At 43.2% G+C, this 26,164-nt stretch overlaps 1 protein-coding gene across 4 annotated transcripts in view; it reads left to right on the top strand.

Moving 5' to 3' along the window:
- The window catches only part of LOC106576052 (transcription factor EC), a 57,802-nt gene that overhangs the window by 9,228 nt on the left and 22,410 nt on the right, over positions 1-26,164 (top strand). For all 4 annotated transcript variants that reach the window (XM_014152889.2, XM_014152888.2, XM_014152887.2 and 1 more), the window contains exon 2: positions 1,562-1,855. In XM_014152889.2, coding sequence (XP_014008364.1) covers positions 1,589-1,855 — 267 coding nt within the window. In that variant the 5' untranslated portion in view covers positions 1,562-1,588. The remainder of the gene's footprint in view (positions 1-1,561; positions 1,856-26,164) is intronic.

Raw genomic sequence — 26,164 nt, 5'->3', positions numbered from 1 at the left:
CACCAAAAGAAAGATGCCCAGGGTCCCTACTCATCTGCGTGAACGTGCCTTAGTCACATTATTCAATTTCTGTTAGTCACATGTCTGTGGAACTTGTTCAGTTAATGTCTCAGTTGTTTAATCTTGTTATGTTCATACAAATATTTACACGTTAATTAAGTTTGCTGAAAATAAATGCAGTTGACAGTGAGAGAACGTTTCTTTTTTTGCTGAGTATATATATATATATATATATATATATATATATATATATATATAATAGTAACAACTTTATCGTTCTGATACAATGTATAGGGCAGCCGATCCAAAAGGGTGGGCTTATTTCAAGCTGCCCTTGGGGCCAACGAGCAAAGGTGGATCGGCCTAATGTGGGAAGCCTTTGTGAGGCCAATATTTTAGCCCCACATCATGCCAATGTTTGCTGGGTACTTTTTTTTATAACCCTTATTTTCCCAGGTAAGGTGACTGAGAACACATTTACTGTCACGTCCTGACCAGTAATAGGGGTTATTTGTTATTGTAGTTTGGTCAGGACGTGGCAGGGGGTATTTGTTTTATGTGGTTCAGGGTGTGTTTCTGTATGTGTTCATGTAGAGGGGGTATTTGGTTTATATGGTTCGGGCTATGTATTTAGGTAGAGGGGTATTTGATTTATTAGTCCAGGGTTTTGGTTATTGTTCTATGTTAGTTTTTCTATGTTCTGTCTAGGTGTTTGTATTTCTATGTTTTGGTAATGGGGATTGGGGCCTTCAATTGGAGGCAGCTGTCTATCGTTGCCTCTGATTGAAGGTCCTATATACAGGAGTGTTTTTGTCATGGGATTTTGTGGGAGATTGTTGCTGTGTATAGCTTTGTGCCGTGCCGGCATGTTCTTTGTCGTCGTGGTTTTGTATACGTTTTCCTTCTTTGTCCATTTAATAAAAGAATATGAGTATACATTTTCCTGCTGTGTCTTGGTCTAAACCCTGCGACACCCGTGACATTTACAGCAACAACCTGGGGAACAGATACATGAATGAGCCATTTGGAAGCTGGGGATGATAAGGTGGCCATATTGGGAATTCAGCCAGGAAACTGGGGTTGACACCCCTACTCTTACAATAAGTTCCATGGAATCTTTAGGGTACCACAGAGAATCAGGACACCTATTTAACATCCAATCAGAAAGACAGCACCCTAAATCACTTGGGATATTATTTTAGAATGCGTGCCTCCCACTGGCCCACCAACACCACTTCCAGCAATATCTGGTCTCCCATCCATTCCAAGAATAAACTGTTCAACAGGCTGCTGTCATCAGACCAAAGGTTTCAGAGGGAGTTCCTTTGGAAAATCCTTTAATTTTAATAGGAATCTCATGTGGTTAGAGTTAGTGGGCACCTACAGTATAGTAGTATGTTTTATGAAGGGTTATTGTGGGGAGTCGTAACATTACTGTCTATGACAGCCATCTTAACGATCAGTCAGTCAGACAATAGATTGTTAGCTCAACGAGCCAAACATTACAGAGTGGCTTAATGACTGTATAGGCCCTTGTCTGTTCTGTTTCTCTTTGACCCAGACAAGACCATCCGTGGAGAGGAGAGCCATGTTCGATTCCCAGACTGACCTGCCTGTGGTGCAGCTGGTGAGGGGTCAACTAAGGGGACAGCCTGAGGGGGTGAAGCAGGAATACTTGGGCCCCCCAGGACCACATCCCCACCCCCATACCTGGCCACAGCAGCACCGGCCCTACCCCTACCCTCCTCACCCTGCCTGTCCAACCCGGCCTGCCCGCCCTCCATACCCATACCTGGGGGCCTACTACACAGAGCAGCAGCCTCCAGCCTGGCATCAACCACACAACACATGGAAGGTATGAACAACCTTCTTGTTTAATTTCTCACATGGGAGATAAACAACTCTTTCCTTATGTGCAGCCTATGTGATTGATAGATACATCTACTGTACATTGTAAAGCATTGGTCACCAAACTATTTTTGAGTCAAGATCACTTTCTGAGTCAAAATGCAAGCCGGGATCTATCGCTCAGATTTTTTTTTCTAACATGGCTTAAAAAACACAAGCAACATTAACTAATTAAAAACAGTTCTGTAGCAATGAGGTTTGTGCAGTAGGCTATAAGACCACGACATTATCCCTGTATACTGGGTTTGGTTCAATTGCCCTGCCAATGCATTGTTGTTCGGGACATTTCTTACAATCATATTTCAAAATTTGAGGTAGGCTATATGATCACACCGGTAATAGATTGATCAGTTGTTGTATTACCTCTGAGGCACAGCTGAGTGAGCATACATTTAAATAATTAGCTTTACATTTGTATTTTACTGGGCAGATGGTGCCTGCATCTGATGGTCAGTCTCAGCCGAGGGAAAGAGCAGCAGACTGACATGCTGACCACACCGCTCGAATTGCAAAATAAATGTACACATACATGTTATTCAATCGTTGCCCCCCCCCACACTGCTCACGGGCATCTGCGTAGCCAGGCACTAAAATACAACTTGGTTCAAATGTTTTTTTTAATTTAACCTTTATTTAACTAGGCAAGTCAGTTAAGTACAAAATCTTATTTACAATGACGGCCTACACCAGCCAAACCCGGACGACGCTGGGACAATTGTGCACCGCCCTATGGGACTCCCAATCACGGCCTGTTGTGATACAGCCTGGATTTCAACCAGGGTGTCTGTGGTGACACCTCTAGCACTGAGATGCAGTGCCTTAGACCGCTGCGCCCCTTGGGAGCCCACTCGGGAATCCTATTTGTGACACTAGATGCGCTGCAAGTCCCGCCTTTCCCATCTCCTCATTGGATTTTAGGTGCATATACCCACGTGTAATCTCCTCATTGGTTTTAGGAGCACATACCCATGTGGGTGATTGAAAGATTAACTGAGTTCCACACTCCAGTTCAGTTAGTAGTGGTAATGCACCTTAAAGTTGGTTGCCAACCACCATATAAAGTCCAAAGAAAAAGAAGCCTGAAGGAGAAGAGATTACTAGAAACAAACACAGTTGACCCTTTTATCTGTGAATTAATTGTTGGAGTAGAGGACTTGTGCATTTCAGGTAAAATAACAACCCAATGTTTATATCCCAGGACAAATGAGTTAGCAACAGCAAGCTAGCTAGCTAAATTGCCATATATGTTTAATGCTTTTCAACCTGTCCCCAAATTAACATAGTTGGTTCAGAGTTCGTTTTGATATTTCAAGCTGCGTGTACCGATCAAGTCCGGTGTAGGTAGACAATATCAACATACGCGCGAGCGGTCTGGTCAGCATGTGATGGTCCATCTCTCAACGTTTCTCCACTCTCCCTTTCTTTCATTGACACTGACCAAAAAAGGGACACCAATTCTTCGCTATCAAAAAAGAGCCAAGCCGCTAATAATAACAACGCAAATCTACCGATACACTTTCCTACTCATTCATTACAGTGCTTGTTGTGGCATATAAAAGTGTTGAATACAAAGTTTTGACAGTGCTGAGTAAGAACTTAAACATGAACTCAGTCATAAATACAAAAGCTCTTTGCGGTATTCGTTGACAGTCTCTCTCTAGTCATGGTTTTAAACTTTTAGAAATCTCACAGTATCAACTTTACTGTAGCTTTTCTTTATGCCTGCTTCGTTACTGCCAACATGGTACCTTCTGACACATGAAATGGTTCAAAATGGGAACACTTCTCCTACCAGGCGCGCAGGGCAGCTGAATCGAGTGCACCTACCAGCCAACAGCAAAACGAATTCAAAATAAAAAAAGTACATTTTTCGTTGGGTTTTTTCCAGAATGTTTGGCGATCGAATAGGAATGCCTTGGAGATCGACCAGTTGCGATCTGTTGTAAAGTATGGCTGTGGTGTTTTTAATTTTAAATTTTATTTAACCTTTATTTAACTGTATCAAAAAAGGCACACCAATTCATAAATCAACAAGGTGAATGATGCTCATTGTTGATGATCCTGTCACATTCTGTAGCTCATATGGCTGGGTATAGTAGGCAATTGAGGTGAGGCACCTATCTCTGTTCAAGGGCAGTGTTGTTACTGTCCCTGGCCCGGTGGTGGTGGTGGAATCTGTATTTTGATTAGATTAGACACACCATATCAAACAAACCTTTGAGAGGAAAGCAGTGGATGAGTGTGTTGTGTGAGGCTTGGCTGTGTGTGTGTGTGTGTCTGTCCATGCGTTTTGGCTGTCTCTGCTCTGCCATTGATAGTTAATCTCATGATGTGATTAAAAACGAATGCCGATGTCCGCACATTTGAGCCAGGAACCACCCAAAAAGGCTCTTTGTGTTTCAAGGGTCATTTCTCTGGAATTCTGTCCCACAGGATTTGGCCGGTATTGTCCGTGAGATTAAGTCCTCCTCACAAAGTGCTGATGGACCACTGAGCCAAGACATGTCACTGGAATTATAGCTTCCAGGGTTAACATGTGTGTGCTTGTCTGTGTTTATTTTGGTTGTGCTAACGCTATGGCGTAAATCCAGTTTCTTTAGAGTCATTTTTTCCCCTCTCTCTCTCTTCCCCTGGCTTCTAGCTATGCAACTGAGAGTTTATATTTCCCAGTTTGGGGATATTTGGGCTATTGTCACTGAAATACAATAACTCCCATCTCAGTTGCAGTTGGCCCAGACAGGTTACCCAAAGCAAGAAATGAATCAGACTTGCAGCCGGTGTTGGGGAGAAGTCAGGGAAACTTCAAAGCAGCAATTCTGTTTTCTCTGGTCTGCAGGAGGCCTTTCATGTGTTAAAGTGTGTCTGGTTCAGGGGAGCTAGGGCCTCACGTGGTGTGTGTGTGTGTGTGTGTGTGTGTGTGTGTGTGTGTGTGTGTGTGTGTGTGTGTGTGTGTGTGTGTGTGTGTGTGTGTGTGTGTGTGTGTGTGAGAATGATAAAGAGTGTGTGTGTATACACCTGTGTATTCATTTGTGTTTGTACTCACACATGTGTTTGCCTGTGTGTGTGTGTAAGAGATAGCAAGAGGGCCTATCCTCTCAGAAGCAGGGTATCCCCTATGGTTGCCGGGGGCATGGAGGGATGGATGGATGACAATCCAGAGTGTGTATGTACAAGCAGCCCCTGCTGTTAGCCTGATGATGCCTGATTGTGACTGTCTCAGTGCAGGTGGAGGTGGAGGGGTTGGTGGGGGGCCCAAAGCTGACAGCCCTATAGACCCCACTGAGGGGCTGGGTGTAGGAAAGGGGGAAGGTGTAGTTAGGAGGAATAGCTAGGGATTCAGGCAGTGATTGGGCCAGACCACCCATCTGGGCTGGCGAAGTGCCTGGGGGTGTCGTGCTGTGGCCCACTGGGCCTGCAGTCAGTCAGTATGAGGGACTCTATCTATGTATCTACACACTCCAGTCCAGACCCCATCTCTGCTGGGATGAATCCAGAGACAGAGCCAGAGGTAGGGTATTAAAGCCACACAACTAGTGTGCTCCCGAGTGGCACAGCGGTCTAAGGCACTGCATCTCAGTGCTTGAGGTGTCACTACAGACACCCTGGTTTGAATCCAGGCTGTATCACAGCCGGCCGTGATTGGGAGTCTCATAGGACGGCGTACAATTTGTCCAGCGTCGTCTGGGTTTGGCCGGTGTAGGCCACCGTTGTAAATAGAAATTTATTCTTAACTGACTTGCCTAGTGAAATAAAACCAGGGGCTCTGTGGTTCAACAGAAAGGCTTTTATAGTGTAGACCTCACAAAGTGTGTTTTCACTCTGAGCCTGCCTGGGAGACCTGAGGGCCAGTTGAAATTACTATACAGTACGGTAGCATCTTTGAACTATACCTAGGCTACTCAGCTTTTTTAGGTTTCTTGTCTCTGGCCAGAATACAGTGTAAGGGAAACAGTTCATCTACCATATGGAGAAACAATGTCGAGCAGATGTGGACTCCCCTGGCGCACATGATTCTGATCCAATCCGTCGAAGTGAATAAAGGGAAAACAAAAATATATGTAATGTACTTTGTTGTATGTGGCTCGAGACGAACAACACCCGTGCCAATATATCCTCCAAACACCGGCTTCTCTGGCATGATCACTTAACTGTACATCTAATTGAACACTTTAGCTCTTTGCCCTGTGCGGGTTAACCCCCATTGAATGTGCATCTAGGTGTATTTACCATGACAAGACTATAAGATTGGTTAGTTTAGTGGTTTAATAGTGTAATTACAGTATCTCATTCACCCTGCTCGAGACAGCCCTGGGATAGTACATTTATCACTAACTACATTTAGCCAGATAAAGATGGCCTCAGTTGAACTGTATCTAATGGCTAGCTGCTGTGTTCTTCTTGCTGTGTATCAGAGATGGAAACAAATATGAAAATGAATAGATGTAATATAGCTGGGAGGAAATAAGATATTAACACCAGCGAGGATGCCAACCAGACTGTATTGAAGAGACTAAATAAGGTCCTTGTCTGAGATGCAAAGCCTCCCGAACAGTTCATGACCTCGCAAATCATCACAGTCATGATAGGTCAATACATACAGCACCAGTCAAACACTTGGACACACCTACCCATTCAAGGGTTTTTCTTTATTTTTACTATTTTGGAGTGCTGCATCAGATGACCTGGCCTCCACAATCACTCAACCTCAACCCAATTGAGATGGTTTGGGATGAGTTGGACCGCATATTGAAGGAAAAGCAGCCAACAAGTGCTCATCAAGGTGGCTACTGTGAAGAATCTGAAATATAAAATATATTTAGATTTGTTTAACACTTTTTTGGTTACTACATGATCCCATATGTGTTACTTCATAGTTGTGATGTCTTCACTATTATTCTACAATGTAGAAAATAGTAAAAATAAAGAAAAACCCTGGAATGAGTAGGTGTGTCCAAACTTTTGACTGGTACTGTATATAGTGGGGGAAAAAAGTATTTGATCCCCTGCTGATTTTGTACGTTTGCCCACTTACAAAGAAATGATCAGTCTATAATTTTAATGGTAGGTTTATTTGAACAGTGAGAGACAGAATAACAACAAAAAACTCCAGAAAAACGCATGTCAAAAATGTTATTAAATGATTAGCATTTTAATGAGGGAAATAAATATTTGACCCCTCTGCAAAACATGACTTAGTACTTGGTGGCAAAACCCTTGTTGGCAATCACAGAGGTCAGACGTTTCTTGTAGTTGGCCACCAGATTTGCGCACATCTCAGGAGGGAATTTGTCCCACTCCTCTTTGCAGATCTTCTCCAAGTCATTAAGGTTTCGAGGCTGACGTTTGGCAACTCGAACCTTCAGCTCCCTCCACAGATTTTCTATGGGATTAAGGTCTGGAGACTGGCTAGGCCACTCCAGGACCTTAATGTGCTTCTTCTTGAGCCACTCCTTTGTTGCCTTGGCCGTGTGTTTTGAGTCATTGTCATGTTGAAATACCCATCCACGACCCATTTTCAATGCCCTGGCTGAGGGAAGGAGGTTCTCACCCAAGATTTGACAGTACATGGCCCCGTAAAATGATGCGGTGAAGTTGTCCTGTCCCCTTAGCAGAAAAACACCCCCAAAGCATAATGTTTCCACCTCCATGTTTGACGGTGGAGATGGTTTTCTTGGGGTCATCGGCAGCATTCCTCCTCCTCCAAACACGGCAAGTTGAGTTGATGCCAAAGAGCTTTTGGTCTCATCTGACCACAACACTTTCACCAGTTGTCCTCTGAATCATTCAGATGTTCATTGGCAAACTTCAGACGGGCATGTATATGTATTCTTGAGCAGGGGGACCTTGCGGGAGCTGCAGGATTTCAGTCCTTCACGGCGTAGTGTGTTACCAATTGTTTTCTTGGTGACTATGGTCCCAGCTGCCTTGAGATCATTGACAAGATCCTCCCGTGTAGTTCTGGGCTGATTCCTCATCGTTCTCATGATCATTGCAACTCCACGAGGTGAGATCTTGCATGGAGCCCCAGGCCGAGGGATATTGACAGTTCTTTTGTGTTTCTTCCATTTGCGAATAATCGCACCAAATGTTGTCACCTTCTCACCAAGCTGCTTGGCGATGGTCTTGTAGCCCATTCCAGCCTTGTGTAGGTCTACAATCTTGTCCCTGACATCCTTGGAGAGCTCTTTGGTCTTGGCCATGGTGGAGAGTTTGGAATCTGATTGATTGATTGCTTCTGTGGACAGGTGTCTTTTTTACAGGTAACAAGCTGCGGTTAGGAGCACTCCCTTTAAGAGTGTGCTCATAATCTCAGCTCGTTACCTGTATAAAAGACACCTGGGAGCCAGAAATCTCTCTGATTGAGAGGGGGTCAAATACTTATTTCCCTCATTAAAATGCAAATCAATTTATAAAATTTTTGACATGCGTTTTTCTCTATATTTTTGTTGTTATTCTGTCTCTCACTGTTCAAATAAACCTACCATTAAAATTATAGACTGATAATTTCTTTGTCATTGGGCAAACATACAAAATCAGCAGGGGATCAAATACTTTTTCCCCCCCACTGTATCTCATACTGTACTTTCCTCCCAAGATGGTTAAAAGAAGGAAATATACTTTTTTTTTTTTAATTACATATAAACATGAATTCATTCCAGCATTAAAACTCATTAAATACATTAAAGTAAGGATCTTGTTTGACATTTGGCAATTTTCAAATGTGATTCATAACAGCATTTAAATGTTGTGTTTTACGACATGGGGGAAATAGAGTCACCTTTTGACTGAAGAACGTGTCTGTTTCTATGATTGTGTTTTGCTTTTTGTGTATTGTTATGTTTATTAACATGTGTTTATTGTATTTTGATGTGTATTGTGGTGCTATAAAGGGCCCATCTGGAGAAGAGACCTTGGTCTCAGCGTTGACTCCCTGTCAAAATAAAAGTTAATAATAATAATAATTCAACGTCATCCCAGGACAGTCCCGTATGTCAGACCATTTTCAGGTGTCCCACCTTTTCTTTTTAAATAAAAGGTCCTTCCCATATATCAAATGGATGCACACACACACACACACACACACACACACACACACACACACACACACACACACACACACACACACACACACACACACAGAGTCCCAGTTCTGAGGCACCCCTCCCCCCTCATTGTGGGTTCTTGGCAGCCTCACAGGCCTAGACTGGGGCTTGGGACAGGACAGGGACGGCCTTCTGTGTGTGTGCCAACTCTCAGATCCCTGCCCCAACATTCACATACACACAGGGCCTACTGCACACTGGAACACTGGCCTCACTGGCCCCCATTAAACAAGCGGCCCCCACATACTAGACGTTATGAGATGAATGCAGTGCATGTAGCAGGTGTCTGCCAAAATTCCATTCCTATTTAAACCTCCCGGCCCATACCAGCGGTTAATCCTATTACAGCTAATTGAGTGAAGTCGTCAGTCTTTTTCAGTTAAACCAAGTTCAGCCTCTAATAGGATTCAAAAGAAAAGCTACAATGGTACAATGCATGAAATAGAATAAGCAACCAGTTAGTCCAGTGGTGTGTGGCTGGAGCAGTGAGCGGTGAGCAGTGGCTAGTAAGGCCTGAGGAGATCTGCCCCCCCCCACCCGCTGATTTGGGATCTGTTTTATAATGAGAGAGGGGTGAGGCCGGGGTCTCTGGAGGCTAGAGGTGCTGAGAGGGGGATCAGGACTCAGTGGTGGGAGGGTGTGGTGGTGGTGGGTTTAGGTGGTTATGGTATTAGCGAGGGGTTTGAGGTGGGGGATGTTTGTGGTTGGTGTGGGGAGGTTTGTGGACGGTGACGTTCCGGTCTGATTATTGGATTGATCCTTATCCCACTGTGCTCATCAAAGGGACCACACAAGGGGTAAATGCTCTATTATTTGTGTCATGTTCATGGACAATATGAACCTGGAGTCCATTTCATGCTGATCATATTTTAGAGAAATAGGAATTGCTTCAGCAAAGCCCTTAACATCTCATAATTTCCCTACGTTCTAAACGGCAAAGCAGACAAATTATTCCTAATCGTTTGTGATGTCGATTTGTTAACACCACCAGGTCAAATGCATCAGCGGCCTCATGAAAGACCCTAGTGTGATCTTATCTTGTCCTTCCTAGTCACCTATTACCTGCTCCTATCTAAAGAGGATGAGATGCGAGAGAAGAAGCAACTCCTTCAGACAGACCCACTGTGCCCTGTCCTAATTTGATGTAACTTAGCCCCCTCATCCCTTCATCCCCATGTCCCTTCTCCCGCAACCAAGTTAGGCCAAACCGGGACACCTTTTACCAGTGGCGTCAGGAACTAACCTTTGGAGAGGGGAAAGGGACCCGTCTGAGACCAGTCTTAGCCAGGGGTGCTGGGCTGCATGTACTCCCTTTGAAGAGCACAGCCATGGAGACCAGGCTAGCAGTGACTACCTTTGAAGAGCACAGCCATGGAAACCAGGCTAGTAGTGACTCCCTTTGAAGAAGACAACCATGGAAACCAGGCTAGCAGTGACTCCCTTTGAAGAGGACAACCATGGAAACCAGGCTAGCAGTGACTCCCTTTGAAGAAGACAACCATGGAAACCAGGCTAGCAGTGACTCCCTTTGAAGAAGACAACCATGGAAACCAGGCTAGCAGTGACTCCCTTTGAAGAGGACAACCATGGAAACCAGGCTAGCAGTGACTCCCTTTGAAGAAGACAACCATGGAAACCAGGCTAGCAGTGACTCCCTTTGTAGAGGACAACCATGGAGACCAGGCTAGCAGTGACTCCCTTTGAAGAGGACAACCATGGAAACCAGGCTAGCAGTGACTACCTTTGAAGAGGACAACCATGGAAACCAGGCTAGCAGTGACTACCTTTGAAGAAGACAACCATGGAGACCAGGCTAGCAGTGACTCCCTTTGAAGAGGACAACCATGGAAACCAGGCTAGCAGTGACTCCCTTTGAAGAAGACAACCATGGAGACCAGGCTAGCAGTGACTCCCTTTGAAGAGGACAACCATGGAAACCAGGCTAGCAGTGACTACCTTTGCAGAGGACAACCATGGAAACCAGGCTAGCAGTGACTCCCCTTGAAGAGGACAACCATGGAAACCAGGCTAGTAGTGACTACCTTTGAAGAGGACAGCCATGGAGACCAGGCTAGCAGTGACTACATTTGAAGAAGACAACCATGGAGACCAGGCTAGCAGTGACTACCTTTGAAGAAGACAACCATGGAGACCAGGCTAGCAGTGACTACCTTTGAAGAAGATAACCATGGAGACCAGGCTAGCAGTGACCACCTTTGAAGAAGACAACCATGGAGACCAGGCTAGCAGTGACTCCCTTTGAAGAAGACAACCATGGAGACCAGGCTAGCAGTGACTCCCTTTGAAGAAGACAACCATGGAGACCAGGCTAGCAGTGACTACCTTTGAAGAAGACAACCATGGAGACCAGGCTAGCAGTGACTACCTTTGCAGAGGACAACCATGGAGACCAGGCTAGCAGTGACTCCCTTTGAAGAGGACAACCATGGAAACCAGGCTAGCAGTGACTACCTTTGAAGAAGACAACCATGGAAACCAGGCTAGCAGTGACTACCTTTGAAGAAGACAACCATGGAGACCAGGCTAGCAGTGACTACCTTTGAAGAAGACAACCATGGAAACCAGGCTAGCAGTGACTACCTTTGAAGAAGACAACCATGGAGACCAGGCTAGCAGTGACTCCCTTTGAAGAAGACAACCATGGAGACCAGGCTAGCAGTGACTCCCTTTGAAGAAGACAACCATGGAGACCAGGCTAGCAGTGACTACCTTTGAAGAAGACAACCATGGAGACCAGGCTAGCAGTGACTACCTTTGCAGAGGACAACCATGGAGACCAGGCTAGCAGTGACTCCCTTTGAAGAGGACAACCATGGAAACCAGGCTAGCAGTGACTACCTTTGAAGAAGACAACCATGGAAACCAGGCTAGCAGTGACTACCTTTGAAGAAGACAACCATGGAGACCAGGCTAGCAGTGACTACCTTTGAAGAAGACAACCATGGAAACCAGGCTAGCAGTGACTACCTTTGAAGAAGACAACCATGGAGACCAGGCTAGCAGTGACTACCTTTGAAGAAGACAACCATGGAGACCAGGCTAGCAGTGACTACCTTTGAAGAAGACAACCATGGAGACCAGGCTAGCAGTGACTACCTTTGCAGAGGACAACCATGGAGACCAGGCTCGCAGTGATACACAGTCACATTAACTAGACCACCATGAACACAGTAGGGGTGAGACTAGAGACACGTCTGTCTGTTCATGACAGACAACTATTAGTCTCCCTAGGCAGACAGGCTGGTGGCAGGTAGCCTGGTGGTTAAGAGCGTTGGGCCAGTAACCGAAAGGTCGCTGGTTTAAATCCTCGCCCCGGCAAGGTGGAAAAATCTGCCGTTGAGCAAGGCAGTTAACCCCCACAATAACTGCTCCCCGGGCGCCGATGATGTGAATTAAAGCAGCCTCCTGCACCTCTCTGATTCAGAGGGGTTTGGGTTAAATGTGGAAGACACATTTTGGTTGAATGCATTCAGTTGTACAACTGACTAGGTATCCCCTTTCCCTAGATCTGGGATTTCCATCACTAGACAACTAAGGGAGCATTTAGAGGACTAGCTGCCATAGAAAGACCACAGCCACACGTCGAAAATAAATACAAATCTCAATTTGGTTTCAGAGATGCAATAAACTGAAATAAAAAACTAAAATACAATTCATGATGAGATATGCAGTATGAGATATGCAATATCTTATATATGCATATTTAAATTCTACGCAACTAAATTCAATTTTAAAATCCCTCAATAATTGGGCTCCCGAGTGGCGCAGTGTTCTAAGGCACTGCATCTCAGTGCAAGGGGTGTCACTATAGTCCCTGGTTTGAAACCAGGCTGTATCACATCTGCCTGTGATTGGGTGTCCCATAGGGCGGTGCACAATTGATGCAGCGTCGTCCGGGTTTGGCTGGGTTAGGCTGTCATTGTAAATAAGAATTTGTTCTTAACTGACTTGCCTCGTTAAATAAAGGTATAAAAAAAGGCTGATTCAACCACATCCTGAAATAGTATAATAGGTTAAAAAGAATGTGAAATTTCACTAAGCACAGAAGACTGGCCCAATATAGAGCTGTAAAATTCACAACTCTCCTTTTCTAAAGTCTACTTAGAACAATCCCTTAAGTCCCCTAAGTGTTTACAGAGCTTACAGGCAAAAAACAACAGCAATTACTGAGCTAATTCAAATCCTCACACTAATTCCATTGGTGCTCTACTGTGGAGTATCTTGCTGTCCTGAATATTTTATACATATAAATAAAAGTACATTATCTATCTATAGAATCGTCCATGAACACTTTATTTTCCTCACCCATCATCTCCAGACAAGGACACGACATCTCCGTATTCATGATTTCAGACGGAGGGAGAGATAAAGTGGCCCAACAGACAATAAGTTGCCGTCCAACCACATTGACACGGGTTGCTTAACAGATGACGGCCCCCTCTCCTCCGCCATGGCCTTCATCACTGGGATAACATGTCCTTTGTTTCTTTTATTTACATGGAATCCCCTGTGATGTTGAGAGTGTATGACTTTCCCTGTAAAAGGGGAGTCCATATCATTGGATCCAAACATGATCAGTTACAGTACAATGTCGAATCAGTGCTTCTGTTGGAGGTGGTCTCTCTAGCAAAAGAGATGTTATCTCAATGAGACTATCCTATATAAATAAGGGTTTAACTAAATTAAAATGAAAGGGAGTAAGAAGAATGTCTCTCAGTGTTTGCAGTCCACTGGGGATAGGCCTATTCCATTCTAGCTTGGTTCCAGTCTGATTTATATCTGGCAACAGAGGAGTTTGAGGAGTTGGCTAACATACAGATCTGAGACAAGGCTAGTTCCATTCTTTATTGGGCCACATACTTCTGAAGTGCACAACCCATGTATTGTGGGGTTTAGTATCTTACTTGGTAGGATAGATAGACAGAAAGACAGACACCAATGTGATTGACTATACTTTATCAATACTATCTATCTATACCGTAAATCGAGTGTGGCCTTTCCAACAGGCCGTTAAACTGGCTCAAGCTGTGAAGGAGCTCAGGGCGGTTAACCCTTCATTCAGCTGTGGGAAATTAAATGGAAAGAGCAAGCAAAGTCCACTGTGGAGGGACAAAGAGAGCCGTGTAGTTTTAGCTGGGTTTGACTTGTGGGGATCAAGGTTAGGGACAGAGAGTGTCTTCAATGGCTGGTTGAAGCATGAGTTGTGGGTTTGAATATGTTACATAACAAACTAAGTCACTTTGGATAAAATTCTTTAAATACTAAAATTGTCATGAATGATTACACAGAGAGTTTATCCCTCCTGTTAAAAACATGCTAGCTGTGCCACTAGAGATTCTGGGTTCGAGTCCAGGCTCTGTCGCAGCCGGCCGCGACCAGGAGACCCATGGGGCGGCGCACAATTGGCCCAGAGTCGTTAGGGGAGGGTTTGACCGGCAGTGAAGTCCTTGTCCCATTGTGCACTAGCGACTCCTGTGGCGGGCCGGGCGCAGTGCATGCTGACATGGTTGCCAGGTGCAAGGTGTTTCCTCCGACACATTGGTGCAGCTGGCTTCTGGGTTAAGTGGGCATTGTGTCAAGAAGCAGTGCGGCTTGGTTGGGTTGTGTTTCGGAGGATGCACGGCTCTCAACCTTCGCCTCTCCTGAGTCCGTACGGGAGTTGCAGCGATGAGACAAGACTGTAACTACCAATTGGATACCATGAAAAAGGGGTAACATAATCTTTTTTTAAATGATGATGAACCTATTTATTGCCCTTTTTCTGGCCTGCAAATTGATTTGGACAAAAACAAAAATCAGTCCCGTGCTAAAAAGTTTGCCCACCACTGATCTAAATTGTAAATTCCCCTGTTAGCATCACCAACCCCAACGACCCCCAAATAAGTGAGGGGGGAGAGGGGTGTTGGTGTTGTGGAACGTACGAACCATAAAGATTAAGAAAGAGAACTCAAAAGAAACAAAGGGGGGCCAGGAGAAAAAGTAAAAGATTAAAAAAATTTAAGAATTGGATTAATTGGCATAATGCAAGGTGGCTAGGCACAGCGAGGGAGAGTGTCAGTGTTACTAGGCAGAATCCCCACCATCCTCAAAGTAAGACAGTCTGCACAATTAGCCGTGCGACCCTTGATCCCGGTCAGAATAATTAATGAATAACAGAGGGGATAAAGACAAAAGACGTGGAGCGGTTTGGGTGAGGAGCACGGGCGGCGTAATACATCAAAGCGGGCCGGTAATTGGCCCGGTGGCTTTCATTCTTTGCCCTATTTCTTTCAATTCATTGACTCAAAATAATGGGTTCAGGTTCATTATCAACAGGTCGTAAGCTCTGGGAGTGCAAAACTTTCAACAGTGTAGTGGTTAGGCTGTGCTGAGCTGGGCTGTGCTATGTTGATGGGTGAGTGCTAAGCTAGCTAGTCTCCCGAGACCTGACGACATTATCAGCCAACAACGTCCAGGGAAAAGTAAAGAGTTGGACAGATACAGAACCGAAAAGTCATCATATTTTAAGAACAGTTTAAACCGGAACAAACACTGCTACGATCAAGCGATTGCCATTATGCTGGAATATAATTGGTATGGGCAGGTAAGTCAAACAGAAATGCTGTTTATAGTTGTGTATTGTTTTTGTCACTTATTTCAAAGTATTAGACATAATGTAGAATAAATAACAATAATTATCAAATGGTACAAATATAATAATATAATATGGCATCACTCTTTGAGAATTATGGCCATTTTACCAATTCACAAATAACATTTTCAATTGAGTACACGAATGGACCATGTGTATGCAAAGTTGTAACGATTGAATTCACTTTAGATAATGCAACAAGGCCAGGAAAGGATCATCAAAGTTGAATGAACTCTGATGACAAGATAGATATGCCTTTGTCAAGGCCCAACCACTTGGTCTACAGATAATCATCTCTGGCATGCTCTTATCATGACCTTATCATGACCACTCATCTTCTCCAGCAGTGTAGTTCTCCTGTAGGATGAGACGCGTAGTTGAATTAGGATAACAGGCTACGAGATTAACAGCATGTGCACGGGAAAGTCTGGTGACGTCAGCAATGTTATGGCTACATGATTACTGTAATATTATTATTACACTAATAGTCTAATGACCATGTAATACGCACATGGTCATAGAACAAGTAGAAGGGGAAGAGAGTTGTGGCATTTCGAAACTCTATTTCTTTTTAAAGGTGAAAGCTGTGGTAAAGGCTGCAACCTATTTAACAGTATTTCTGAGGTTTCTCCCTTACACTGAGGTCCTTTAACAGAAAACAACAAAAACAACAAAAGACAATCTTTTGAGACATGCCATGCAAAGAGAATCATAAATACTGGCGGCAGGTAGCCTAGTGGTTAAGAGCGGTGGGCCAGTAACCGAAAGGTCGCTGGTTCAAAACCCCGAGCCGACTAGGTGAAAAATCTGTTGATGTGCCCTTGAGCAAGGCATTTAACCCTAATCGCTCTGGATAAGAGTGTCTGCTAAAATGTAACAATTTGAAATAGGCCTGTTATCAATTCAAACTGAGGACAACATCTTGAGACTCTGTTGCCTGATCACAGACAGAGCTGTGTCCTTTGAGCATTCCATGTCAAAGGACACAATTCAGAAGAAACCAAAACATCAGACTGTGTGTAACTAGCCCTACTCTCGCTACCCTCCAATGGCTGAGAGAAGAGTGTAGGAGAGGTTTACTCAATTGCCTTAACCCGAGTTTTCAAGTGGAAGACATGTGATTGTTGTAAAATAAATACCTCATCACTTGTTATTGTTCTAATCTAACCTCTTACAACTCACTCTTTTTTCTTTTCTTTTAAATTGTGCTTTAATTGCAGTTAAAAGGTTTCCATAGTACCATTACCTGGGTGTGCCATGTCAAGCAATTCATATCCTAATAAGTCTAAAGTCAGTCTTTTGGTCTGGAGCGCACCCCGCTGTGATGAAAAGACTGGTGTCGTGTCACATTAGCCTCAGACAGGTGCTCACTCCCTTTCTCTCCCTTTCTCTCGCTCTCTTTCCATCTCTCTCCGCTGCGCATCAGATCATAGTGATGCTGAGCCTGAAAAAAAGAGGAGCGAGATGGAGGGAGAGAAGTGGGGGGGGAAAGAGGTGATTGTGATAGGAAAGGGGGCAGAGGAGAGGTAGAGAGAAACATCTCAGGAATGTTCTCTGCTCTGGTAGTGCTAGAGTTAACACTGGGATTATTAGCCGTCTCTTGCTACATTAAAAAGACCAGGCTGAAACAACTGTTGGACCTCTTTAAGGATCGCTATGTTACACCTTTAAAGGGCTTAGAGGCCCGCTGCTGAGCTGACCCACTCTGACATCACATGGAACACCGTTTGAACTATCAGGGCAGTTAGTACTCAGGGTTCAGTGGGCTTGAGTGAAGTCAAAAACATCTAAGCTGTTATCCTATTCTGAGATTAAGATTAAAGAGAACCCCGATAATTGATTGTTTTTGCAGGTTGGAATCCCTGTGATCGTTCTTGTTATCGACCAATAGTTATAGCATAGATCAGGGATGGGCAACGTTGATGGGGGTGGGGGCCACCCAAAAAATCAGAACTCTGCATACACCCATCCATACCCACACATGCAGTAAGTGCCAGCCCTGCCATTTGGGTGCCTCTAACCAAAACATTTGAGGGACCCCCCCTCCACCTTACGATCAAAACATTTTAGTGGACCCCTCTTGACCATGGAGAAAAAGTTTTAGAGTTAAATTCCTGCAATTCTATACATTTTGCCATGGGGCAGAGAGAAGATTTTTGCCATTTTAGAGCAATTGGGTGGAGAGAAATGTTTGGTAATTCAACCATAATTGGACCAATTTTGAAATTGCATCTTGTGTTTTCTCCTATTCTAACTCTCAACCGTAAATTGAGACGCCCGACAGTTTTTAAATGTGTTTTTTTGTTTTTTGGGGGGGGGGAAATTGACCCACGGGAAACCAGTTGCCCATCCCTGGTATAGATTGTGCTAGCCTACACCTGCTACTATATACATGCAAATCAGAGTAGATCAGCTGGTCATCAGAGGGTTTTAGAAGAGAGGAGAGGCTTCTCCTCTACACGCAGACAGGCTAAGAGTACAGCTGATTCGTACATTTCCTCCGTGGTTGTCTTGGCGCTCGATCCTAGCCCAGGTCCTAAAGAGACAGGACTGGGACAGAGACCCCTGGACAGGGCGAGACAAGGCCCCTCTTTGACAGGCCGGCCAAGGGAGGCTGGCACAGTGGTGTACTTTGTACTCCCCGCTCTGGGGGCCTCGTCTTCTTCAGTATCAAATTCAACTCAGGCTGAGCTGATTAATCAGTTAAGAAATGAGGGGGGTCCATTGATCCAATTTAAAGCATACTGGCCTGGACAATTAATGTATTCATCTATAAAGAAATGATTGAATATTAAAATCTATTTGATTAAGTTAAAACAGTACCGTTATGAACTCTATAGTAGAGTACTTTGGGGATAGTTCATGGTTCATTGCATCCCTTTGTCTGTTGTCAGTGGAAAAAATAAATTTGCTTTGCTGGCAAGCCGAATTGTAAGTATTTATAGAACTTTAGTCGACAGTAAAGTAAAATTAAAGCCAGTTAAACAAACAGAATACAGAGGTCAATTACAGTGCCTTCAGAAAGTATTCATACCCTTGACATATTCCACATGTTGTTGTGTTACAGCCTGAATTCAAACTGGATTAAAAAAAAGTTTTTCACTGCTCTACTGAGGAACCTTACAGATAATTGTATGTGTGGGGTACAGAGATGAGGTAGTCATTCAAAAATCATGTTAAACACTATTATTGCACACAGAGTCCATTCAACTTATTATGTGACTTGTTAAGCACATTTTTACTCTTGAACTTATTTAGGCTTGCCATAACAAATGGGTTGAATACTTATTGACTCAAGACATTTCAGCTTTTCATATTTTATTAATTGGTAAACATTTCGAAAAACATAATTCCACTTTGACATGGTGGGGTATTGTGTGTAGACCAGTGACAAAAGAAAATGTAAATGTAATCCATTTAAATTCAGGCTGTAACAACAAAATATGGAAAAAGTCAAGGGGCGTGAATCCTTTCTGAAGGCATATGGGTTACTAAGAGTGTGACCCATAACAACAAATCCCCGGAGCAATGGGATTGTGATGATCTTGTAAAATGTATATCCAGTCATTATTCTCTTGGGTAAGACATTTTTGTCACAGTATTTGTCTGACACATGGCATGTATCAGATTTAACAAGGCTAATAGAAGTGTATAAAAGTGGCTGTGATGTATGATTATGCGTAAACAACATTTAGCTGGGCCATGCAATGCCAGCATTGAGATTTATGTGCTGTTGTGTGTGTCGGAATGTTGAGCTGTTAAGATGACTTATGGACCTTTTATACGTATAACGCCTTCACATTATCTGGGTACTGTCAAACAGTGTCTTGTGAGCATAACCACAATAATGATTTTAATTTATGATCTGTCAACTGTTCTTAAATCCTAATTGCTTTACACTGTATGTGGGTTAACTTACCCCCTTGCTTCTATTACCAGAGCACAGAAACCACCAGATTGACCTCGTAACCAGACAGGGGACAGTATTCAACCTCCTCCCCCTTATCCTTCACTCCTTAGGCTCACGGTCGGTTCTAACCTCAGCCTGGGTGCCTCTGGGTAACACAGGTCCTCTCCCGTGCGCGCGTGCGCTCTGTCACCCTCTCCCCTGTCCCCCTCTATAAACATCCAACTGTGCAACGACAGGGGACCAAAGACTCTCAGGACAAACGCGCCTTTGTCCGCCACACACAAACCACATATTATTTGTTCCTGTAAGGTCAAAGTTGATCAAATGTTCTGCTTAGTTCTCATTAAACAGCTATTGCATTATTTGATTTCCCACAATCAGATTGGGGGGCGTAATGAATATATTGAGTGAACGGTTTTGAACAGTGGCTTGCAGATTTAGCCCACATATATACTTAATGTGCACTTTCAAAACTTTGGGGGCGGATTTTACTCCAGGGAGATCCAAAAGGTCAGCTGGAGGAGGAGGTAAGGCAGGGATGCGACCAGCGTAGATTTTATTTTTTATCTGCAGTCTGCACGTTATAAGCCAGGCAGGGCTGCTTTTAGTAACTCTGATATAGGAGGAATCAATGAAAGATGATTCACAACACGCAGTAAATATCACCGTGGTCGGAATGAAACCATTTTTGTGAGCTGTCAGCTTTTCTCCCTCAGTCACAGAGTAGATTATAAATCAAAACAATAGGAAAGCAGCATGAGCTTCCCAGAACCAGACAGCCATGACAGGCCAGCTAATAGTTCCCTCTCATTTCATCTACCCTGACATTTGGTGCAAAATGGACCAATTGCTTTCCATTCTCTTACCTCTATCGGATCGCTTTCTACTCTGAGTGGAAGCTAGGATGGTCTGCAGTCATTATTTTCCTAAATGTTCCTGAAATAAGAAGGGTTGGTTAAAACCTATTTTTTGATCAGGTTTAAACCCATTAGTGATTAAATATAAGGTTTGAGGTTTACAGTAGGTAGGGTCTAAGCAGTTATAAAGTGAAGGGTAATTGCATTGTGTTCAGCCTGACTATCAACGTAACAATGTAAAAACTGAAGATATACTGTAGGCTATAGACTCTAGACATAGAGAAGATCATATACAGTTGAAGTCAGAAGTGTACATACACTTAGGTTTGAGTCATTAAAACTCATTTTTCAACCACTCCACAAATGTCTTGTTAACAAACTATAGTTTTGGCAAGTCGGTTAGGACATCTACTTTGTGCATGACACAAGTCATTTTTCCAACAGTTGTTTACAGACAGATTATTTAACTTACAATTCACTGTATCACAATTCCAGTGGGTCAGAAGTTTACATACACTAAGTTGACTGTGCCTTTAAACAGCTTGGAAAATTCCAGAAAATGATGTCATGGCTTTAGAAGCTTCTGATAGGCTAATTGACATAATTTGAGTCAATTGGATATGTACCTGTGGATGTATTACAAGGCCTACCTTCAAACTCAGTGCCTCTTTGCTTGACATCATGGGAAAATCAAAAGAAGACCTCGGAAAAAAATTGTAGACCTCCACAAGTCTGGTTCATCCTTGGGAGCAGTTTCCAAACGCCTGAAGGTACCACGTTCATCTGTACAAACAATAGTATGCAAGCATAAACACCATGGCGCCACGCAGCCGTCATACCTCTCAACAAGAAGACGCGTTCTATCTCCTAGAAATGAACGTACTTTTGTGCGAAAAGCGCAAATCAATCCCAGAACAACAGCAAAGTATCCTGTGGAGTTGCTGGAGGAAACAGGTACAAAAGTATCTATATCCACAGTAAAACAGGTCCTATATCGACATAACCTGAAAGGCCGCTCAGCAAGGAAGAAGCCGCTGCTCCAAAACTGCCAGACTATGGTTTGCAACTGCACATGGGGACAAAGATTGTACTTTTTGGAGAAATGTCCTCTGGTCTGATAAAACAGAACTGTTTGGCCATATTGACCATCGTTATGTTTGGAGGAAAAAGGGGGAGGCTTGCAAGCCAAAGAACACCATCCCAACCGTGAAGCACAGGGCTGGCAGCATCATGTTGTGGAGGTACTTTGCTGCAGGAGGGACTGGTGCACTTCACAAAATAGATGGCATCATGAGGTAGGAAAATGATGCGGATATATTGAAGCAACATCTCAAGACATCAGTCAGGAAGTTAAAGCTTGGTCACAAATGGGTCTTCCAAATGGACAATGACCCCAAGCATACTTCCAAAGTTGTGGCAAAATGGCTTAAGGACAACAAAGTCAAAATTCACCCAACTTATTGTGGGTGAAGCTTGTGGAAGGCTACCCGAAACATTTGACCCAAGTTAAACAATTTAAAGGCAATGCTACCAAATGCTAATTGAGTGTATGTAAACTTCTGACCCACTGGGAATGTGATGAAAGAAATAAAAGCTATATTGACTGCCTATATAGAATCAATTAGACAATGTTTGTACCATATTTGTGCTGCTGCCACGTGTTGTCATGTTGTGTTGCTATCATGCTGTGTTGTCTTAGGTTTCTCTTTGTGTAGTGTTGTGGTATCTCTCTTATCGTGATGTGTGTTTTGTCCTAAAACATTTTTATTCCAGCCCTGTCCCCACAGGAGGCCCTTTGCCTCTTGGTAGGACGTCATTGTAAATAGGATTCTGTTCTTAACTGACCTGCCTAGTTAAATAAAGGTTAAATAATAAATGTAAAAAGACAGCATAAAATGCTTATGACAAAAAAAATCTGGTATGTGAGGTAATAAGATAATAAGAACACTCTGAGCGTGGTAAAATATTAAATAAAGTAGAACAATGAAATGGTGGTGGTTACAATAAGATATAGTATTTCACTTTTTCCCTTCAAATTCAATCAATCTGTGAAAATAGATTTCGCCAATGGAAAGGCCATCAGTGAAAGTATCATTGCGTTAGGTATACAGTACTACAATGACAGTATTCAGTCTGCTTTTGACATGCATTCTTTTCAGACTACCACTTTGCTATCGGAACATCTACTTAAGAAAATATCCAATATATCATACAGCAGTGGAGGCTGGTGGGATGAGCTATAGGAGGATGGGCTCATTGTAATACCTGGAATGGAATTAATGGAACGGAGTCAATGTGGTTTGCATGTGTTTGATCAGTTTGATACCATTCCATGGATTCATTCCAGCCCTTACAATGAACCCATCCTCCTATAGCCCATCCTACTAGCCTCCTCTATAGGCTGGTATCTTCTTGGAAGTGAAAAAAACTTGGGTACATTTGACCTATGAAATTGTACCCTACTTGAGTGACAGTATAGACATCTCTTTACTGAGTGCATATCTTAGGACCTCAATGTTACAGAAGTGACAGCTCTGTACTCCCCTTCCCTCTCTGCCAAAACACAGATTAAAGAAGCCTGCAATACCACTTCTCTTAACATCACCCAGAGGATGACAATAAAGAGGATCCATTTAGTCACAGACCAGTAGTCAACCTAGTGGTCAGCCATAGTTAGGGATAAAGATGCGCTTCAAAACCGCAGACACAGACACAGCAGTTTACCCATAGGCCACTGCTCTGCGGCGCTGGGCAGCTTTGTGTCTGAGGGTCAGGAAGGATGGAGGAGTCATGTGGCAGGAGATGACCATTTTGTGAATCCGGGGGAGGTGAGGGTTTCATGAGTGCCATCAGGGAGGTTTATGATTCAGATTTTTCACACTATTACTTCCTGAAGTTGAAGCTGCTCGTGCTTGTGTAATGACAAGAACAACTATGGCCACTTCATGGTAGCCTAGTGGTTAAGAGCGATGGGCCAGTAACCAGAAGGGTGCTGGTTTGAATCCCCGAGCTGACTAGGTGAAAAATCTGTTGATGTGCCCTTGAGCAAGGCACTTTACCCTAATTGCTCTGGATAAGAGCGTCTGCTAAAGGTAAGATGGACATTCTGAGCTCTCAAATTGTGTTGTTGCAGTTGATCATGCTTCTCTAATCAGTAGCACTTTATTTGGATAGCCCATCTGTAGATACTCTACAATCTATCTGAAGACATACCAGTAACATGTCAACTGCACGTCTGTTGGCGTGTCTGTAGTTCATCTACAGGTGGTCAACGAACTATTTGTAGACTATCAGCAGCATTTTAACAGCATGTCTTTAGCCTTTCAGTAGCATCTCAACTTCTCATCAACAACATAGTGAATAAAACACCTGAAAACCCCATTCAACCCATATACAGTGTAATTAAGCATATTACTATGACCTGGGTCTGTCTGTCTTTATGTCTGCCTGGCTTTATGCCTGTCTGTGAAGAGAATAAAGATGTTTTATTCTATCAAGACATGACAAGCTGGAGATCACCTGATTGGTAGGGCTAAGCATGAATATTAATTGAAAATGGTGAAAAACATCTCCTACTACATCCCCATCAAAGTGTGAAAATTATGGTTAACATGAATTATGGGATAAATTTGAATCGGATTAATATTGGAAGGCAAAATATTGTGGTTGCGCAACATTGCGATATTGACACATTGTTCATTTTCATACATTGGCGAAAATCTGATATCAACTTTGGAGAGGACAATTACATGACATTTTCTCAAGAGCAATTCCTGAGGGGGACACCATAAGTAGTACTGTAAAACATAGCCTACATTGTAATATGGTAAATGTATATTGAGGAACCAAAGAAATAAGGTGTTTGCTGTACTCCTAACTACCGGTACCCAAAACAACACAACTAATCACAACAGCAATACCACTGCCTTTAACAAATCTTAGTTCAGTCACCAGTTTAAGTTGAGAGTGGGGGTATCCATGGCATTTTCCAATTATGTTCCTATTTTACAAGTAAAAAAAATTGAGAACCTTTCATAATGTTGCCAAACAAAGACTCAACAAACTTACCTGAGACTCCCTGTCTCTGCCAGTCTGTCCCTGCATATCTGTCCCCAACTCTGCTGTCTGTGTGCCATCTGTTGCCTGCTCTGCCTAATGACATCATTGTGAAACATTTCCATTAGAATTTCATTTCTTTCTTATGAACATTTTATCAACTAGTCTTTGAGATATTAGGCTACTCGGGTTCTTACTATGCGTTTTGGTGTATTGAAAAATACTCTGATGTCCGTCTTTTATTTTTCTGCCATTTTTCTACCTGGCTGGCTGGCTGGCTACACACACAGTGTGTAGGTTATTTACAGTAGAAGATGGGCTTCTATCATCTTCAATCATTCTATTTGGGATTCGATCTAAAAGGTAGCTAGCAAATGTGAAACGGATTAAAATGACAAGAGTTGACAGCTGTATGAGTTCACCATTTACACAACATATGCTGCAACCTTTTGTAATTTTAATAGTTTGTTTCATATTGGCTGGCTTCCAACAATAGCTGAATTTGCAAAGCTAGCGAGCACCAATTCAGTTTCAGTGGTGTTTGCTATAATCTTTGCTACCCGGGTTAAATAAAGGTGAAATAAAATAAATAAATAAAAGTTCCCTTGCGACAATTTAGCTTTTGCAACGAGACCATTAAATATATTTAAGACAATGGTAGAAGAGTGTAGTTCTGTTCAGTTTGGATTTCAGTTTATCGCTAACCTTATCACAGGGACTTTGAAGCACTAACTTACATCATCTGCATGCTGATTCCATCTTTGACGACGCCACATAAATGGAATAGGTACTAGCTAGCTTAATAGTTAATATTTGCGCGCTAGCTCTGCATATTCAGCTAGTGTGTGTGCGCGATTGACTGGATTAACCTCACGTCAGTTACGTGCATTGAGTGCCTTTCAGACAGTAGATACGACCTGGCAAGCTAAGGAACTGGCAGTGGATCAAACCATTGAGGCAAAGGGTGGGGGGGTTGCAATCTTTTGAAACTTAAAAATGCGCTATTAAGTGTCTATAATCACCACAATTGCTTTCATTGCATATTATTAATATTATTTAAATTATATAGTTATGTTTCAGTGATATATTGGGGGGGACAAATCATATTTTTCCCAGGATGGGGGGGTCGTGTCCCCCCCGGGATTTCCGCCCCTGTTTTCATAAATTATGAACCTATAGCATTAATTATTCAAATCGACATAAACATGAAATTATGGCTGATGTTATATTTGTAGAAAGTAGCGTGCATTACAAACCAGAAGCATGGAGATAAGACCGATATTGTGCACTTCTCGCCCGCTGTTAATCTGTCCCAAGGCTGTGTTACTCCCGCCCCGCCGGCAGGTACAAAAGTAACGGTGCAGTTGTTCTGTTCTCGGTCTATTTCATTTAAACTCATTTACCCTAGAAATGAAATTACAGTTGCTAATGGTAGAGGACGTATACGTAAGTTGTCATAAAATATGGTGTCTCTAGCTCTATCGATCTCTGCGTAATTAGGAAAAAAATGTGGTGTTATTTTCGGCCCGGTTCTCCCCTACTATAGCAGCTCATTACCCTAGTTCAAGACAGGACTATCACAGGGAGAACATTACAGGCACCACTCTCGTTGGCACTGCTAGCTTCTAATCTCTGTCATTTAAGCAGTAGCAAAGAGAAGGATGCAAGGAAGGAGGAG

Source organism: Salmo salar, chromosome ssa17 (assembly GCF_905237065.1).
Source record: "Salmo salar chromosome ssa17, Ssal_v3.1, whole genome shotgun sequence".
NCBI classification, from domain to species: Eukaryota; Metazoa; Chordata; class Actinopteri; order Salmoniformes; family Salmonidae; genus Salmo; species Salmo salar.
This window is presented reverse-complemented; position numbering and strand designations above follow the sequence as displayed.